Source organism: Periplaneta americana, chromosome 11, assembly GCF_040183065.1.
Source record: "Periplaneta americana isolate PAMFEO1 chromosome 11, P.americana_PAMFEO1_priV1, whole genome shotgun sequence".
Classification (NCBI taxonomy): domain Eukaryota; kingdom Metazoa; phylum Arthropoda; class Insecta; order Blattodea; family Blattidae; genus Periplaneta; species Periplaneta americana.
In genome coordinates this window covers 57093280-57114134 of record NC_091127.1, presented here as the reverse complement: position 1 = coordinate 57114134, position 20855 = coordinate 57093280, and the positions used below count along the sequence as shown (strand labels likewise).

At 36.2% G+C, this 20855-nt stretch overlaps 1 protein-coding gene across 3 annotated transcripts in view; it reads right to left on the bottom strand.

The window, feature by feature from the left end:
* Positions 1 to 7944: 7944 nt before the first annotated feature.
* LOC138709026 (protein croquemort-like) overlaps positions 7945 to 20855 on the bottom strand; it is a 152673-nt gene continuing 139762 nt past the window's right edge. For all 3 annotated transcript variants that reach the window (XM_069839490.1, XM_069839489.1, XM_069839488.1), the window contains exons 8-9: positions 11890 to 12117; positions 7945 to 8924 (exon numbers count right to left, since the gene is read on the bottom strand). In XM_069839490.1, the coding sequence (XP_069695591.1) occupies positions 8795 to 8924; positions 11890 to 12117 (358 nt within the window). In that variant the 3' untranslated portion in view covers positions 7945 to 8794. The remainder of the gene's footprint in view (positions 8925 to 11889; positions 12118 to 20855) is intronic.

Below are 20855 nucleotides of genomic sequence, written 5' to 3'. Positions count from 1 at the left end.
TCAGTAAATATGATGATCTGCCTATTAAAGATATACTGACGGAACTTCTGTAGTGCGAAGTACACAGCACAAATCTCAAGTTCCGTGATTGATGCGTTGCTTTCGGTACGCGACAGTCCCCTAGAAGCTGTGGCAATCACATGTCGCTTGTTATCTTCATCTGTCTGACATAGAATTGCTCCATATCCATATGAAGACGCATCAGTATAAATCTGAAAAGGTAGGCTGTCGTTAGGCCTTTCCAACAGAATTGAGTCGGCGAAAAGCAGTTTCGTTCGATCGAATGTTTCCTGCTCTGCCGACCCCCACCTAAAGGGTGTATCCTTCTTCAATAATGCTCTGAGTGGGGCTACATGCTTAGCATAATTGACGAGAAACCGATTCTGGTATTGTAGGATACCTAGATATCTACGAACCTGTTTCCGGTTCCGCGGCGGCGGGATCCTAGAAATGCTCTGAATTCTCTCTTGGTCCGGTCTAATTCCGTCAGACGAAATTACGTAACCCAGGAAAACTGTCTCAACTTTAAAAAATGCTGTTTTCCCCAGTTTGACTGTCATACCAGCCTCTCTCAATTTAGTGAGTACAAAATCAATATCTCTAATATGCCTATCAACATTATTGCCATATATAAGAAAGTCGTCAATGTACTGTGCCAGAAAACCTTTCGTCGAATCACCAAAAATTATGTCAAGTGCCCTTAGTAGCGCAGATCCAGAACTCGCGATGCCGAATGGGCATCGGGTATACTGATAAACTTTCCCGTTGTGTAAGAACGCTGTGAATTTTCTCGAGTCCTCGTCCAGTGGAATCTGCCAATACGAACTGGTCAGGTCCAAACTAGTGAATATAGAACAGTCACTGATACGGCCTAACAAAGTGTCCACTGACTCCGTCCTGAAATTATCTTTAACTGAAAACGAGTTAACGTGTCGGGCATCGATCGTTACTCTTAAGCTTCCATTGGGCTTCCTAACCCAGCACAATGCATTTACATAAGGCGAGTCTGATACTTCTATAACGCCATCTTTTAACATATCATTTATGACTTCATCTGCCTGATCTCGTAAAGATAGGGGTATGGGTCTACATTTATGCCGAAATTCCTCCATTCCTATCACCTTAATTTTGTGTGTATACACTCTACACAGACCCGGCGCGTCTGAAAAGACATTTAAATGGCTACCTACAACATCCATTAAGCGTTTTCTTACACTCTCACTTAGGCCGTGTGCCTGGTTAACTTTATCTCTCACTATTTCCAAAGTATTTGTCTTCCTATTGTTATACGCGTCTACCTGCCTAAGATCGCCAAGCGAACTCTCATTACAATGGCTGGCCCTACCGCTAATGAGATTACGTCCTATTTGTCTCGCCTGGACTAATTCGCCGATACACAACTCGCATTCTCCGCAGTCTACTTGACACACTCCTCTAGTTACCTCGTTACCTTCCCACGGATTAACCTCTATAATTACATTCTTACAAATTTTGAGATGCTCTACAAAAAATAACTCTTCCTGTAATTCTATCTCTCCCGCGGTTCTTTCGTCTACCTCAGCTCGGGCGTTATTCCTACTGAATGGGACATGGCCTACACTGCCGTTACCTGCCGTAACCCCTAGTCTGTTTTCCCTGAAATCTAATAGCGCGTGCCATTCATAAAAGCTTTCTACTCCAATAATGATGTCGGTAGTCAACCTTTGTATCACAAGAAAAATAGCATTTAATTTCACGTCTCCGCACTCTAACTCGAACCACACTTGATATTTTACCTTTTCCTTCTTCTTGCTTAGGGCGCCCGCACAGTACAGTGAACATATGGGTAACGTCTGCAGTTTTATTCCTGAATCCCTAACCTTTTGAAAAAATTCCAAGCTGCATACGTTATTTGTTATTTGTGTTGTGTCCAACAACACACAACACTTTATCCCAAATATTTTAGCATCTATATATGGCAATATATAAGTCCCATTATTTTCTAACTCTGGGTTAGTAATCTCGCTCTGTCTCTTTACGCTAACCGCGTTGGTGGATTCTTTTGATAGTGACTTATTGCACTTAGCTACAGAAATCTCCGAACCCTTGAGACTTCTGTCTAGCAGTTTCCCGAGTGTGATGCAGTCGGTTCCACTGCTACCTCGTCTCTATTTCTACAATTTATAAGCTCCCGGCCCATATTCATTCTGACCGGACTTTGCTGACGTCCGTTCATGTCTCTATTCCTACTTACGTTACACGGTGTAGGGGGCCTATTGCACCCTTGTGAGGCCATTTCTTGTAGGACGTCTCGTCTGCCTCTCTCTTGCTCTTGTCTCCTCCAATCACCTCGATATTGCGGTCCCCTGCTAAAATTAGGCTGCCAGAATCCCTGTCTGTAATTCCTGTTCCTAAGCCAGTGTGGTTGGGTTCTAAGCCTCTTATTTCCATTTTCTTGTCTTCCCGTGTACCATCGTATGTGGTTAACCTTACGCACGGGACCAACACCTCCTCTATCTTTTCTCATCCTGTTGTGACTGCTCTGGTTGTTCCTAATATTATTGTAAGGGCCCCCAAAGGGCGGGTCAATCCTTCTCTCCCTGTTGGGACTATTCCCTCCGTTCTGACCATTATGGTATCGACTATATGCATTGTTGGGGCTCCTATCACAACCCCAGCTACTCTGATTTTGGGCTCCTGTCCTTGGGGATGAAAAGGCCGTACTTGCCCCCTTCCCCGCTTTCTGGTCGGTGGGGCTTGAACCCTTTCCTTTACCATGTTCGTAATCTGCCTGTCCACTATATTCATAGTGCGTGGCGTCCGAACCGTCCAGCGCAGTCAATAGATCTATTGTTTCCCCGAAGTCTCGGGGCCCTGCTACGATCAGATTATATCTGATGTTCTCTGGATACTGCGAAATCACAGTTTGGATCAGCTCTGAATCCGGTATAGGCGGATTGAGACTTTTCCCTTTCTTAACAAGTTCAAGAAAATAATCTATCATAGAGACGCCTCTTCCCGCGTCAAACCTGCTCTGATTAATTTCCTTCCTAATTCTTTGTTGTTGTCTTTGTCCCCAGTATCTCTCCGAGAATTTTTCTCTGAATTCCTCATAAGTGACATTATCCCCTAGGGCCACTAGCGCCCAGTTGAGTGGTCGGCTCTTTAGGCTCTTTCGTACAACAGTCATTTTTAAGTCATCCGGCACCCCTCTTACTCTAAAGTACGATTCCAGCTCACTTATGTAGTTATGTGGGTTTGAAAATTCAACCTCATCGAAAATAGGGTAACCAATCTCATTCATAATGTGAGTGGGGTACTGAGGACGGCCTAAATATGCCTTGTCGTTTACATTTATTAACTCACTACGCACATCATCCCGTGAGGTCTGACATTCCTCACCAACACTATTGTTAACATGTCTTACATTTATGTTGCTACCTGATGCTGGGCTCTCACTTGTGCCCTCTTGTCTAGAAACTGCACGGTCCGAGCTGCTATGTCCGCTTAAATTTGCGGGACTACCCCCATTTAGTACGTCGTTTATTGAGTTTAATTTACTTCTTAATTCTTCCAAACATTCGTTATCCGCCCTTTCTGTATTCTTTATGGCTCGCTTGAGACCGTCCACTTCCTGATCCATCTCACCTATTTTCTCTTCTACCGAATTCTGAATTTCTCGAACCTTCTCCACTATCGCTTCCTCAACAGCTGATTTTAGATCGCTATTCTCTCTCGTAGCGCTATCTCTAACCCTAACTTCTAAATCCTTCATACTTTCTGACATCCTATCCATAGCTATCTTCAATTGGTTCTCCATTCCGATCCCATTCTCGGTTAATTTCCACTCTAGCTTCTCTATTTTGTCCTCCATCTTGTTTCCTCTTTCCGCTAATTTCGCAATATGATCTCTAATCTCTCTCGAACTTTCCCCCAATCTATTTTCCATTTGTTTTATTTGTTCTCTACTTTCCCTCAGAATCTGCTCTCTACTTTCCCTTGAGTTATTTTCTAATTTAGTTTCCATTTGTTTTATTTGTTCTTTACTTTCCCTCAGAATCTGCTCTCTACTTTCCCTTGAGTTATTCTCTAATTTAGTTTCCATTTGTTTTATTTGTTCTCTACTTTCTCTTGAGTTGTTGTCTAATTTAGTTTCCATTTGTTTTATTTGTTCTCCACTTTCCCTTGAATTATTTTCCATGAAGTGTCTCATCTGCTCCCACAACTGTTCTAGCGTCATTTCCCCTTGGCCACTTTCTCTCTGTTGCTTTTCCACCGTTCGCTCTCTCTCTATTTCCTGTCCTCCGTTATTCTCGACCTCCTCCCTGATTTCCATAATTTCCTCGTCCTTCCTTTGCTCCATGGTTCCCTTGTTTCTATTTCCTCGTCTTTCTCGTATTTTCCTAACTACCTCACTCCTATGGCTACGTAGTATCATCTATATGCTATTCTGACATCTATCCGACGCTAGCTTTCCCAATAATAATCTAACTAGGCCTGTATTTGCACTCTATTCACTTCCAACTAATTACGCAATACACTTGTTTCACTCTTTCCCCCAAAATATCACACACAATAGAAAAAAATACATATATATACCCAAAATATCACACCAGAAATTGAAACATATACACTTTATAATTATTCCCCCAAAATATTATATACTGTTCATATATACACACATTTATACATCCTCCATTCATACTTGCCACCGCCTCTCCTGGTTGCCTTCTCTGGTGGTCTCCGTGTTGCCTTCTCTGGTGTTGTCGTGCTATTGCGATGGCCTGGTTCTATTCCCGCCTTCCAGCGTCGTTCCTCGGCTATGCAGGGCTGAACTGCTCCGTCCGGTCCTCCGCGTTGTTTGGTGCTGTGTTCGCACCCGGGGCCGGTCACTGGAACAGTTGTCTTCCTTCGAGCCCCACGTTGGGAAGCGCCATTTGAGGGTGGGTGGTTATTGTGACCACACGTTGGGCGCCATTTGAAGTTGGGTGCGTCTCGGTGTTGCGTGAGATTCACTCAGGGTAACCGAGGTACTGTTGTGGTATAGGATGATGTCGGGAATAATACCAAGCCGGCTACTTATATAAAAGGCAGTGTAAACTCCAAAACTATAAGTTTATTGTCGTATTCACTTGGTAAACCCTAGAGTTTGTATTTCCGGCTGACTTATAATTCAATCGTTGGTCGCACTGTATCGACTCTATGGCAGCTCTGAATAAGCTCTATCCGATACTATAAATTCAATACTCTGCCCAGTACACTATGATCGAAGCTCCTAAACGTTGACGAGTGGTCTCGCCGATGACAAAGTTCTATCTATCGAGTCTTCGCCGGAAGAAAGACTATTAAGTTGGGCCGCCGACACGAAAAAAAAAGATGTCGCGCCGTCTACACGAAGAAAAGTAGTTATCCTGTCGACACGAAACGAAGTAGTTATTCTGCCCTGTATGTAGGGCCGTCGGCACGAAAAGGAGTAGTGATTGTGCCCTGTATGTAGGGCCGCCGACACGATGAGATGTTGTGATCATCTCCGCTCCCCGTCACCCTTATTTATAAAAACCTATCCTACGCTAAAACTAACTATCCTATTGGTTAAAAACTACGTCACTTAACCGGCCTAAAATCTATTCTCTATTGGTCCAAAGTGACCTCATAAGCTGGACCAAGATCTCTTCTTATTGGGCGCGAAATACGTCATCTCTAAATTTAGACTTTGGATTTCCCATAACATCAAATTAGTTTGTCGATTTTGGAGAACCCTGTTCTTTGGAAAATCCCAAGCTTGCAATTACTTTCCCACGGGTCTAGTCCAACTCTCTGATTTTACGCCTCGACGAGTGTCAATGCAGAACCCTGCCCAAGGTGGCTGTAAATCTGTCCGATGCTGACAAGTGACGAAACACCTGTGTGGGAAGCTAATTCTAACGAAGTCGCCAGAACATCCCCGCGAATACATGTAATAAAAATATGGAGATATCACTTCGCTAATAAATCGGTATCTCCCTCTCCTAATTACTGCTTCAGACAATAGACACCAAAGGAAGCAAATTGTTCATTCGACAGCGTAGTCTTGATGCCTTATAGAGCTACATACTAATAGTAATAATAATAATAATAATAATAATAATAATAATAATAATAATAATAATAATAATAATAATAATAATTCATTTATTTATACTGGCAGAGTTAAGGCCATAGGGCTTTCTCTTACACTCTACCAGGTCACAAAGTATATAAGTAGTAAAACTTTAACAGAAAGTTAAAGAGCAGAATACTAACATATTCCAAAAAAATAATAGGATAACAAAAACGACAATAAACAACCTGAAAATAATACCATAAAAGAAAAAAAGACAGTAAAATACGGATCTAAAGATTGGAATATAATAAAAGCAACTCAGTTAGTACAAATAGTTAATGGGAAAAACGTAAGGAAGAATACAACTGGAAGGTAATAGAATAATAATAAAAAAGAAGAAAAAATACGAAAATTAAATAAAATCCACAATAAAAAGGTGTGATAATAAATTCATCTGGTGATTAAGAGAACAAAAGAAGGGGAAAGGAAGAAAAAGAAATATAAATATATTTTTTTATAAAACTATCGCAGAGAAAAGGGCTTATAATTGAAAAGAATCTGAATTTAAAAAGTGCAAGAGTACATATTATTAATAATAATAATAATAATAATAATAATAATAATAATAATAATAATGATAATAATAATAATACTTACTTTTAAGGAACCCGGAGGTTCATTGCCGCCCTCACATAAGCCCGCTATTGATCCCTATCCTGAGCAAGATTAATCCAGTCTCTACCATCATATCCCACCTCCCTCAAATCCATTTTAATATTATCCTCCCATCTACGTCTCGGCGTCCCCAAAGGTCTTTTTCCCTCCGGCCTTCTAACTAACACTCTATATGCATTTCTGGATTCGCCCATACGTGCTACATGCCCTACCCATCTCAAACGTCTGGATTAAATGTTCCTAATTACGTCAGGTCAAGAATACAATGCGTGCAGTTCTGCGTTGTGTAACTTTCTCCATTCTCCTGTAACGTCATCCCTCTTATCCCCAGATATTTTCCTAAGAACATTATTCTCAAACACCCTCAATCTTTGTTCCTCTCTCAAACTGAGAGTCCAAGTTTCACAATAATAATAATAATAATAATAATAATAATAATAATAATAATAATAATAATAATAATAATAATAATTGTAATACTTTACCGGATTTCATTATTCCTGAATCATTCATTAGTCCTCTATTTACTTTTGGATATAAGACAAATAATCCAATAAGGGTAGGGAAAGTAACTTTCTGCACTACCACAGATTTCTCTTCACGAGTCACAAAGAATAAATGTGTCTTTGGGAAATGTACTAACAATATAAGACGTAAATGATTTGGACTCGTTGTAGTTGAGTGCCTAGCTTATACATGACGTAAATATAAGAACACAAATGATGACTGAAACAAAATGAAACAAAAGTGGAATAAATGATTACTTGGTCCGAGCGAAAGACAACCAACGAAATATGGAACCTCAGGATATGGAGAGTAGGTTCAAATGTGAACAAAAGATAGGAAGAATTCATTTTGAAAATAATATTGCAAAACAAAAAGCCACTGCTTTCTAAGAGACACTAGTATTATTTCGTATCGTAAGAGAGAGTTACCCCTATCCCAAACATCCATTTCATTTAAAGAAAAACCAAATTATAATCTTTGCTCCATATAGCTTTACAATTTATTTCGACAGTATACTGTCTTTTCGTTAATCTCTCTTCTGAAATATTCAGAATATTTCTTAAATATTTCTGTTCTTACGTTAACAAAAATGTGAACATCAATACAAAACATTGGATAATGTTTGGATATTGGAAAGTAATGGTAAAATAAATAGTCTCTTTTGGGGTAAAAAGGCTTCAATAATCATAGTATACACTGAAGACATTTTAACAAATTTTATTAAAAATTATTCACAATTTCAACAATGCAGGAGATCTATGTATATGACAACAGTTAAAAAAATACTCCATAAATTTCACGAATGTCTTTCTAGCAACTTTCTCCATTAAAAAAGATATGGTAGTCATATGTAACGACTCTCGGAAAATATATTTCACATATTGACTATATCGAATTTTTTGTAATAAATAAATTGCTCTCGGCTTTGTTTTGGTGTTCATACAATTATACATACCAACAATATCAAGAAATTTTAACATTAATTGTGTAGGAATTAAATGTAATTCCACTCACTTCGTTTGCAATATAAGTATTACTCTCTTTATAGAAATATAGCGGACTTAAATGCAAGTAACTAAATACTTCATCTAAATCCATATTAAGAGAGATTTTTAAGTCTGTTTCTCAATATTATTCAATCGATAAACAGAAATTATAATACACTTAGAATCTCTGAAATATTACTCGAATGAATACATGTTTTAAGATGAATTAAAAGTATTACAGGGCGCTGAAAACTCTAATTTTATAGTCGATTGGCATACTATATTAATATTTTACAAAATAATTTCGTGAAACATATGTTATATAAAAATTTCATCAAATCTCATACGATTTATACGGACGGAGGAACTGGCATTTTTGCAACGACATTAATATTAACCAAATACGTTATTTTAAACATTAACAACGCGGCATCATTATTAATTTTGCTTACTTGTACAACTGACACGATACAGACAAGAGTAAAAAATTGACGAGTTCTTGTAGCTTTTGCGAAGTCAATACACCACTGATGCTACTAGGAACTATACGGACATTTCAACCAGATTACTTTGCTTTCGAACCCAAAATGGCTGTTCCTTCTGGAGATGGGGACACTTGCTCGACAGGGCTCATTAGTGGTCTAATGCAATCCTTTGTGAAGACCACGCTGTGTGGTTTTCTATCGGTCTGTTTCCTGCAAAATAAATGAGAACAAATGAACTTATACAGTATATGTTCAATTCGATCAATGAAAACAATATGGAAAACGAATGCTCTACCGACTGAGCTACCCCAGGAACTATACACGACACGTCACAATTCGAATAAATATCTCAATTAAGAGCACACAATGGCAATTTAGTCCAAATTATACGGCACAGCTCGTATTAAAGGAAAAATGATTTCTTCATAGACATTGATTACTGTGGATCACCTTTTGAGTCATATTGCCTCCGAAACAGAAGTATCAACAAAAAAAGTTTTGCAGCATGGAGATAACTCCTAAAATAATAGTATAGCTCTCTCTCTTTCTCCTCTCTGTCTCTCTTTTTTTTTCTCTTTAAAGAAATAGCGACAGTTAGTTTTAAACTTCCATTGTTATGCGTAAGCGAGTACAGAAGTAATTAGATTTACAACTTCCTCTTAAATGATCTGATTTCACAGTAAGGAAGAGATCATCGTTTTAAAACAATATTAATTTCAATACTTATATTACCTTTGTCAGAGATTTTTGGTAATAGAAAAACTGATTATAATTCTGCTTGAACTGTACAATTTCTAAATTAAGTTCGATATACAGAGTGGTTCGGGCGGCCGGGTAGCTCAGTTGGTAGAGCAGCTGGCTACGGACTGGAAGGTCCGGGGTTCGATCCCAGGTGGTGACAGGATTTTTTCTCGTTGCCAAACTTTCAGAACGGCCCCAAGGTTCACTCAGCCTTCTATAAAATTGAGTACCGGGTCTTTCCCGGGGGTAAAAGGCGGTCAGAGCGTGGTGCCGACCACACCACCTCATTCTAGTGCCGAGGTCATGGAAAGCATGGGGCTCTACCTCCATGCCCCCCAAGTGCCTTCATGGCATGTTACGGGGATACCTTTACCTTTTTTTATACAGAGTGGTTCACGATGAGTTACGGCTCTTACTGAGCATATTTCCGAAGACATTCAGAGCAAAAACATAAACAAGGGTTCTATTTTCAATATTTTCAGAATTATACTAATTTGAAGTTTTTTGTAAAATACCTTTCTTATTTAGTTTTAGAGTTAAAATAATATTGCAAATAAAGAAAGAACTACTCAGAAGTATCATTTCTTTAATTGTCTAATATTTTGAAGGTAAAAATGTGTTGTTAATTCCTTAGTTGCTTCCCCCCCCCCTTCAAATTTTAACCAAAAATTACATTATTCTTAAGCACCTATCACAACAATAGTTACAAATCACACGACTTTTAGCAACTTAATTCTTTACAGTTCAATTTTGCAACCTGATGTACAGTCTTAAAGAATTTATAAGAGTCGAATGATCTGTAAAAATTGTTGTGATAAGTGCGTAAGAAAAATGTAATTTTGTAGTAAAAAATTGAAAAAAAAAATCTGTATGAAGCAACTATGGAATTCACAACACATTTTTAGCTTCAGAACACTAGCCAATTAAAGAAATAATATCTCTGAATAGCCCATTGTCTATCTGTAATATTTTTTACCATTAAAACTGAAGGAAAAAAGGTATTTTACAAACAACTTCATGTTTATATGATACATTTTCCTCAAAATGTCTTCGGAAATATGCTTCGTAAGTAGCGGTAACTCTTCGTGAATCACTCTGTATTATATTTTTGTATTATAAAGTATTATTTTTATAGGATCCATAAAACCAAAGTATTTCTTCTTATTTGGCAGCACGGTGATTTGATTTATGTCCTGTGAACGACAGTGCAAAAAAATTAACTATAAACTGGTAAATAATTCGCAACTTGACAAAAGAACGTAACTGTTGAAAATGCTTTAGACATGTAATGAGAAAGTATATACTGTATCATTTTCGTCACTTCGATTTATTGTATTTATTCATTGCTTAAGAACACAACATAACCGTCTACGATTGTTCAAAAGGGTTTCAGCGTATTGATTTTGGATAGGGTAGACCAGGGTAATTGTAAACACTTTTCACTGATTTCAAATATATTTCAACATTACACAACCCTCAGTAATGGTAAGCATGACAAAGAAACATTGTGTTATTTTTATATCTTTCTTTTCCCTGACAATGGGTTTAAAATTATAAGGTTGATTTTTTTCATCTTTTAATTGCTAGTTCACATTTACCCCACCTGTTTACATTTACCCCTTTGAGAGGGGGTAATTGTAAACACCAATTTTCGCACGGGCTATCAGACACTGAATATTTTTTGTTCTGTTTCAGAAGAAAGAGCTATACTCCTTCAAATTCCAATTTCGTCCCTTTAACTTATGATATATGACGATATAGGAACTCAGTACCTCTCCTGAGCTTCACAATAACTGTAGTTACTATTTTTCAAATCTGTGACAACCCTCTCTAAATCCTCCACAGTGTAGTTGTGTGGGGGTCTCTTTGATTACTGAAAAGTACGAAATGTAACCATAGTAAAACATGTTTACAATTACCTCCAAGCAATTAAAACTATGGGGAAAATGTAAACACGTCATAATTTAATGAACTGAAATTATGGGAGATCTCAAAACCATTGTAATAAATGTTAACTACTATACATTACTCATAAAACAACATATTCTTTAAAAAAAATAGCACTGTACGTTTACTTACAATGCCAAAAATGAAGGTGAAGCAAAATTCATTCTCAACTTTTTTTGTAGACTCTTACAACACATTCGTTCACAACTAAGCAGTTACTCCTATTTGGCGCCAAACTGCTTTGTAGGTTAGCCAACATGTTAATTTAAATATTCCCCCGAATTTAAAATTTTTATATTGACAATTTTGTATTTTTTCACAGCATTTGTTTACAATTACCCCCTGTTTACAATTACTCTCATCTACCCTATTTCCCTTGTAAGATAGGAATGTTTTCCACCTTGATGGTTTGTGTTCTCTTAGGTGAAAGTGGACATCGTGCCAATGCCAATGTTTTAATACAGTCCGTTTTAATTTAATTGCTAACCTTCTGGTTCGGTGTGATAGACTCCAGCGATTTCTCCTCATAATCTTGGGCAGAAAGCTGAAGACAATGATAACTACGCCCACCAGGATGAGTCCCAGAGCACAGTACAGCCCCACGACTGGCAACATCAGCAAAAGCTTAATGGAGGCGGCCAGCTCGGGGGTTATTGTGGCGCGCTCCTCGAACCACATCATTGGGAAGAAAATGGTGGGCACGTCATTGTACATGCTGAAACGATAATACGATTCATTCACATGAAAATTTATTATTTTCAACCACTATAAATACAAATACATTCCAAATATGTCGGTTTAACCTCAGTACTGATAATGTTATTTTTAATGTAACTAAAAGCAGCTATTATCACTAATTTGGACTGTAAAAATAAATGTTTAGGTGTTTTTGTTGCCATCAGAAAAGCCTTTGAATCATCTTATATTATCAGAAAAATTATTAAATAAGATAGGAATTAATGTAATTTTTTGAAATTGTTTGCTTCTTACCTTCGTAACAGAACACATGTAACCAAAATTGATAATGACTAGGGGGCGGATGTTGATGACCTAAAAATCTACTTAAATGATCATTAAAATGTCCTTAAACTAATGGAAAAGTGACATAAAATTAAAAGAAAATGACATTTAAATATTATTCAGCGTACTCGCACCACAACTTGTTAAAAATTAGTCACCTTGTTTCAAATCTGCAAATCTCGTAGAGAGGAGGCAAGTTCATGGAATTTAGCTAAGATAAAGGAAAAGAACATGCAGCAAAATGAAGGTTTTAAGGAAAAAATATAGATTTTAATTAGGGTTTACAATGTGTTTCAATCGGGGTGGTCGGTCAAAGCCCTCATTTGCTGTTGTCAAGCATTTTATATTACTTCCGCTGTGTGAAGTGAAGCCTTCAGTGGAATGAGGGATGGACTTCAGAGTCTGTTCCAAACTATAAAACTCAAACTTCACTGTTATTCACTTATTCAGTAGGTAATTACTACTGATCTATTTGCTTAGAAAATGATTTAACAAATCTATCGGTAAAGACGAAAGAAAAATACATTCCAAATGGTCTAAAAGTTCTTCAAAGTATTAAAAATGACCAAAAAATGCCGAAAAAATATAAAAATGAACTATTCAAACGTAAAAAAAATTAAAAAAATCAATACAGGAAATTACTTTTTTATGTTGATATTAACATAGAAGGGATTTCTATATTAAGAGGCATCGTCCTAATGTGAAAAATAATATGACTTTTCATCAACATCCGCCCACTAATAATGACTTAGTAGCACTCAAAATATTAATATTGCTATCCCACAGGAGACTGTACTTGGTCGTATTTTATTTTTAATATACATTAATGATTTACTGACAATTACAGTAATTCATAAAAATTCAATGGTGAGATATTTTGGTATGCGGACGACACTGTTTGTAAAACTTGGGATGATACCTACCTTACTGCAAATAACGACATCACAATGGTTAAAAATTGGCTTTATTCCAATGTAAAGTACTTGTCTTAAATCGTACTAAAACTACGGTTGTACCATATTCGTTAACATCTGTAGGTATGACATATATAGAGTCGCTCATGTATTTAAAAATTCATACATTCAATTGTTCTTCTAATACTTGTAACTGTCTTATTCTAAATTAATCTACTTAAGTTAAGTATCTCGGAATAATAATCGACCAACACTTACGCTGGGATAAACATGTTCTTTTTCTTCCCAATAGATTAAGAAAAATTATTCACTATTTTGTTATCCTACAAAATTACTTGACTATCCATACTTACATTGCACTAGTACTAGTTATACAGTATGGCATTATAGGTTGGGATTGTGCTTTTAGTACCTCCCTCATGCCAATAACATCGCTACAGAAACGAATAATAAAAATATGTCTCAATAAGTATCTTGATTATCCCTCAGAACTGTCCTGTTCTGAATTTAAAGTACTTTTATATCTATCAAATTTATAACAATGTCTTATTGAATATCGTACATAAAAAATGAAATAAATTTAATTTGTATTCACATAAATCAGCCTCCTTTAAATTGAGTACCGGGTCTTTCCCGGGGGTAAAAGGCGGTCAGAGCGTGGTGCCGACCACACCACCTCATTCTAGTGCCGAGGTCATGGAAAGCATGGGGCTCTATCTCCATGCCCCCCCAAGTGCCTTCATGGCATGTTACGGGGATACCTCTTTTCACATAAATATAAAACTAAAAGATCAGGCAACATATGCTTGACAGAACCGAAATATACCACAACTGTAGCTTATAATCATAGTAGTAATTTCGGTCACAGGCTTTATAACATGATAATAGATAAATTCCCAAACATACAATTTGCTAATGCTCCTTATTTTAAAAAATCTATTAAAAATTGCTGTTAACAGAGAAAATTTAAAGTTCAATTATTGTAATATGTTTTTTTTTCTTCTTTTTTTCTTTTATTACTTTTTACTCTGTTATTCAATAAAATGTCTTAACATTAACTTATGTGAAATGCCCCCTGAGCACGAGTATGTCATTTATTCTTTCTGGGGGTGCTAGAGAGTTCTTATATAAAAAAATTAATATGTATCTTTATTATTATTATTATTATTATTATTATTATTATTATTATTATTATTATTATTATTATTATTAGTTTGTATTAAAGCGAGATAAATCAGTCGTAAAGTATGGACAGTCAAGTAATTTCGTAGGATGTCAAAATAGTGAATAATTTTTCTTAATCTATTGCACAGAAAAATAAAATGTTTATCCCAACGTAAATGTTGGTCGATTATTATTTCGAGATATTTAACTTGAGGAGATTCATTTAGAACAGGATAGTTACAACTATTGGAAGAACAATAGGATGTATGAATTTTTAAACACAAGAGAGAATCAGGAGATTTCATACCAACAGATGTTAACGAAAATGGTACAACCGTAGTTTTAGAACGATTTAAGACAAATATGTTGGAATCAAACCAATTTTTAATCAATGTGATGCCCAAGTTTTACCTGCAAAAATAACAAATGTGTCATCCGCATACGAAAATATCTCAGCATTGAATTTCTTTAAATTAAATGCTAATAAATCATTACTATATATTAAAAACAAAATTGGACCGACAACAGTCCCCTGTGGGACACAAATATTACTATTTCGAGTGCTACTAAATTTATTATCAATTTTGATTACATGTGTTCTGTTACTAAGATAAGCAAACATTTGAAAGTGTATTTTTGTGTTTGGCTGTTGCAATGTGTTCAGATATTCAATACCGTGCTTTTTTTCAGTGTTCACTGCCTACGAAATTTGGCCATCAGTTGAAAACACGTTGGATTGAAATGTACTAATGTAATCTTGCAATTTATTTCGTAAAAGCACTGAATTTAGTCATAGTAGCTACTATATGAAACAAATGATAAATTACAACTGAAAGAAATACAATATAAAACAAGATGTTAATTTTAACCTTTGTCGTTATAATATTTCTAGCTATCGAACTCATTGTTTCTTTCAAGGAAAGTGTGAAGTTATCGGAAGGCAAACAAACACAAGCAGTAATTTAAACTTTTACTTTTATTTCTACAATCCAAAACTCATCGTCACTTTTAAAGATAAGTAGGCTACTATGAACTCACTGTTGATAAAGCGTCGTAAAATAACCTACTAAAAAACCTATGAACTGACTAGAAAGCTTCGATATTATCACTTTTATAGTTACAGAAATAAATTACAGTAAAACCTCGTTAATCCGGACCCCGATAAGCCGGATTTCGCTTAATCCGGACAGACAAAAAAGATGAGTTTGAAAAAACTGAAGAACCATGTTTCATATTTACTTTTATACATTAGAACTACTGTACGTACAGTGGATTTAAGCCTATGCCTTTTTAATACACCATAATAAACGTGTTTTGTTGTTATTAACGGAATTTTAATGCACTTTCTACTTTCTTTTAGGTTTTTCAGCTAATTCGGACTTTCGTTAAACCAGTCATCTTATCCCCCAAATTAGTCCGCATTAACGAGGTTTTACTGTAAATGTACAGATACGGAATTAAAATTTGGAGCGAGTCTTGATGGGAGTCCACCTGTATGTAGGCAACAATTTTGTACGACTACCCACAAGTAGCATATATACAGGGGTTATTGTTTACTGCATATGCGCAGTGTATTGTAAACGAAAATTATACAAGGGAGCTCCAGATTTTATTTCGGTATCTGTATGGGTAGACAATTTTAGTTTAAACAATAAATAAAAAATTGAATTAAGGCAAGAAAAGGCATTCACTTTACATATAGGCCTAAGGTATTTACAGTATATTAAAAAAAAAAGGCAAAAAAGGCAAATTAAAACTACCATTATTTCAATCCAAAAGATGTAATTCGTACAGATTCACTTATAAATTTAACATAGGTGTAACACATTTAAAAGGGCTTTCTGTCTTAGTTCCGGTCATTTTCATAACATACTGCAGACGTGTACAGTATTTTTGGTTTAGTTCTACAAAGTTCAGTTCTGACATTTACACTTCAGAATATTCTGATGACAAAAACGGTCAAATCGACTAATTCGTGGTAATAGTGGTAGTAATGGTGGTGGTATTTGTTAAGTGTGATTAAAATCTGTTGCCGGAAGTATTTACATAAGCCAAATTGCACAACATATTATTGAACTCTTTTATCATTAAGAAGTATGTGTAGCTGTCCCGTTGCAAACACCTTTTTGTCTTAAACGTTGTCTAAACTCGACGTTTAATGCTCGATGTTCAAACACTGCATTAACTTTGCTGTAACACCGACTTCGAACATTCAAACAAAACTGAGTTCGTTAATGTTGTTCCCCAAGGGTCTATAAACAATAATTGTGTTTTTCACAGAGTACCAACCAGGAATTTTATGTATAGAAATTCGTACCTTGCGTAATCATGGTTTTTTTTTTAGTACAGGACTAAAGAAGACCTTGACTTCGTTTATGAGACAAATACAGTTTGATAATAATAATTTAGGTAATAATAATAAGCTAGAGGTCCTACCTCGGCACATAATGAGGAATGTGCTGAAAAATAATGTATACTAACTAGTTAAGAGTTTTTACACTATCGTGTTTTTGTTTTATTTACAGATATTGTTGTTGGGCCTTGAAACTGAGAATTACCACACATAAACTTGTTGCTAGAAAAACCATTCTTCATAACATAATAGTAATATACGTTACAAGAGCGGTATGTTGAAGTTTTCATGTTCGAGGAAAAGATTGAAAAAGCGAAACGTAGTTGAGCTTTTTTAATTTCCGAGAACATGAAAACAAACATACCGCTCGTGTATCGTACATTATTTTGTGCGAAGATCGTTTATTACATACCTGAAAGACGAATTTCTAATTAGTTGCAATGAAATCTCCATGTTGGTTTTTGTTAATGACGGCAACTTCGGAAAACCAAAATATCTTTCTTCAACATTGTTGCTATAAAATGTTTTCTGTGTTTACTATACTCCAGCAGGCCGTGATATACGTCTGTCTTCCCCCCTCCCCAGTCTATAAATGCGAACTTAAACGGTAAGGTTATGTAATGATTTATTTTTCATTTTAATATTTCAACAATATTATTTATATAACATATTGCAGTAATAACATCCGCATCTGGAATCTTGTTGATTTTTTCACGGCTTCCTTAATGTTACTTGTATCAGGAATGCAATAAGTTTCGTGGAGTAGTAGACTGTACTTAATTTTTGCAAATATTTAAAAACAATAATTAACATTGCAATTTAGGTGAAATTGCAGTGGTAAGTTCCCAATTTATAATTATTACTATGTTAAACGTCTCTAAAAATAATATGTTAAAAGCCTAAAGCAGTAAAATGAATGTCGCGCTTAAGCGGTAAGAAGAGGGAAATTGTTATGTGTGTTACGTTGGGAATACTGAATGTGGTATTTCACACTTACCGCGTATTGGTTCTGTGCGGAAAACAAGCAAATACGCACGATCTCGCACAAAATTATATTGAAATAGACCCATTACAGTGCACGTTATTTAGTTATCATTACAGTGCAAAATATATTGTATTTGAAATTTTAAAAATATGATCGTCCAAAAAATGAACAACACACGTTCGTGAAGTGCATTACAAAATCTCGGAAATTGAAAAACTCGCTCGGCTTGTTTTTCAAACTTTTCGTCTTTTTTTTTTTTTTTTTAAACTTCCCAACCTTGTATCGTAATATAAGTTACTATTAAAGTGTTTTCATAATACAGTGTGTTCCAAATTGATGTATACACATTTTGAAACACTATTTCTCAGCAACGAGATCAGACAGAAATACGATTTTTGCGCTTTTGTATTCCTTAAGCCCGTACATGTTCAAAATGGTCCCCTTCCGCCACAGTACAATCCCAACGACGTATAACTTAGATTAGATTAGATTAGATTAGATTTATTTATTTAACCTGGTAGAGATAAGGCCGTCAGGCCTTCTCTGCCCCTCTACCAGGGGATTACAACTATAACATGAACAATAAGATTACAATTAATATTAAATTTACAATTACAATTACAATAAAAATTAAAGTACGACAAGAATACCTGATTAATGAAAGCTAGACATTTTATCATAGAAGTTAAGAACAAAGAATATTTTTGTATTTACTAAATTACAAATTAAACCTACAATAACAAAATTCTATAGTGATGAAATTACCGGATATTGAGATATTTTGTGGTAGATTAAAAGAACTATTTACAAGAAACCATGTCTGAACGAGTCTCAATTACTGACCAAGTGCCTAGTACGTTTGCGTTTGAATTGAATTTTATTTCGACAGTCCCTGATGCTAGCAGGTAGCGAGTTCCAGAGTCTTGGCAGGGCTATTGTGAAAGAGGATGAGTATGAAGAGGTGCGATGGGATGGTATTGTTAGTATTGTTTCATGGCGAGAGCGTGTGTTCAGATTGTGGTGGGAAGAAAGGTAAGTGAAGCGAGACGACAGGTACGAAGGAATAGAAGAGTTCAAGATTTCGAAGAGAAAGAGAAGTGAATGTAAATTTCTTTTCTTATCTAGTTTAAGCCAACCTATTGCTTCCAGGGATGGGGTAATATGATCATATTTACGAACATTGCTTACAAAACGCACACACAAATTATGAGCACGTTGAAGTTTCATTTTGTTGTCGCTGGAAAGGTCAGTCAGTAAAATGTCAGCATAGTCAAAATAGGGAAATACAAGGGTCTGCACAAGGGACTTTTTTAAGCAAGAGGGAAGATGAACATTCATCCTTTTTAGCACATGAATAATAGAATATACTTTTCTGCAGGTTTCTGTGATTTGCATGTCCCAGTTGAGATTATTATCCATGTGAATGCCAAGATTTTTTACCGAAGAACTGAAAGGGATATGCACTGTACTTACTTTAACGGGGGAAATGTCGAGGTGCTTTACAGCGTCGGTTTGCCGTTTGTGTCCTAATATGATTGCTTGTGTCTTTCCAGGATTGATATTAAGATGGAATTTCTTTGTCCATGTCACAATCGAGTCAATGTCTTCGTTCAATTTATCTATAGCGTCATTTATTCGATCTAAGCGGGAAGAGATGTAGCATTGAAGGTCGTCAGCATACAAGTGATAGTTACAATGCCTTACATGAGATGTAATATCACTGACATATATTGTGAACAACAATGGTCCGAGTACCGAACCCTGTGGTATACCTGATGTTATGTTAAGCCAGGAAGAGCTTCGATTCCCGGATACAACACATTGTTGTCTTTCCCGTAAGTAGGATTCGAACCAACTCACAGCAGTCTCTGACAAATGCAGATTTCTCAATTTATGGGTGAGCAGGTCGAAATTTACAGAGTTGAAAGCTTTGCTAAGGTCAAGAAGTGTTAGTATTGTTACTTTATTAGAGTCGATTGCTTCACGAATGTCTTCGGTCACTTTAAGTAGAGCAGTGCTTGTGTTGTGTCCAGCTCTGAAACCTGACTGATACTTGTCGAATAGTTTGTGTTCGTTCATGTAGTTAGTAATTTGTCTGTGTACGATTCTTTCCAGTGCTTTTGATATGGCTGGCAGGATACTGATTGGTCTATAGTCGTTCGGGTCGGTGGGAACTTTGACTTTTGGAAGAGGAAGAACGAAAGCTTGCTTCCATATTTTAGGGAAAGTTGAAGTGATTAAGGAACTATTGAATATGTGTGCAATTGTAGGTATTGCTATGTCTTGTATTTTCTGTATGAGTAATATGCTAATGTTGTCTGGCCCTTGGGCTTTTGTCTTGATGCGTCGGATGGCTTTCATTACGTCAATGGGAGTGACGTCGGTAAAATAGAATTTGTCTCGAGTTGGGGGAGCTGAGTCAGGCAAAACTGTGTCTTGTTTCGTTGTGTCGTTTAAGGTCGGGTCCTTTACAAAGTGTTCGTTCAATCGGTCAAGTGGGATGGGAATGTCTGCTTGTTCACTAGCCCTTCCAAGTCCAATAACCTTCAGATTTTTCCATAATTCGGAAGGGGTTGTGTTGGGTTCTATAAGTTTGTAGGAGTATTTCAGTTTAGCGTTTCTTATTAGTTGAGTCGTTCTATTTCTTAGGTGTTTATAGCAGTTAAAATATTCGTCGTTTTTGTTGCGGGTGTATTTTCTATAAGCTAAGTCGCGTTCGGACATCAGGCTACGTATTTCAGTCGTCATCCAAGGGGCTGGGGTCTTTCTGGTACGTTTGGTCTTTAATGGTGCGTGTTTGTCATAAAGTTGAAGTATTAACGTATTTAATAAGTCTACTTTCTCGTCTACAGTTCGTAATGTCCAGATCATGTGCCATGGAAGTTGCGCAGCGTCTTCTTTCAGTGCAATATCATCTATTCTTTTGATATCCCTGTAAGTAATTACTCTTGGAGTCGATTTAGGACACTGCAGATTAAACGATAGATAAATGATATCATGCCCTGATAGTCCTGGTG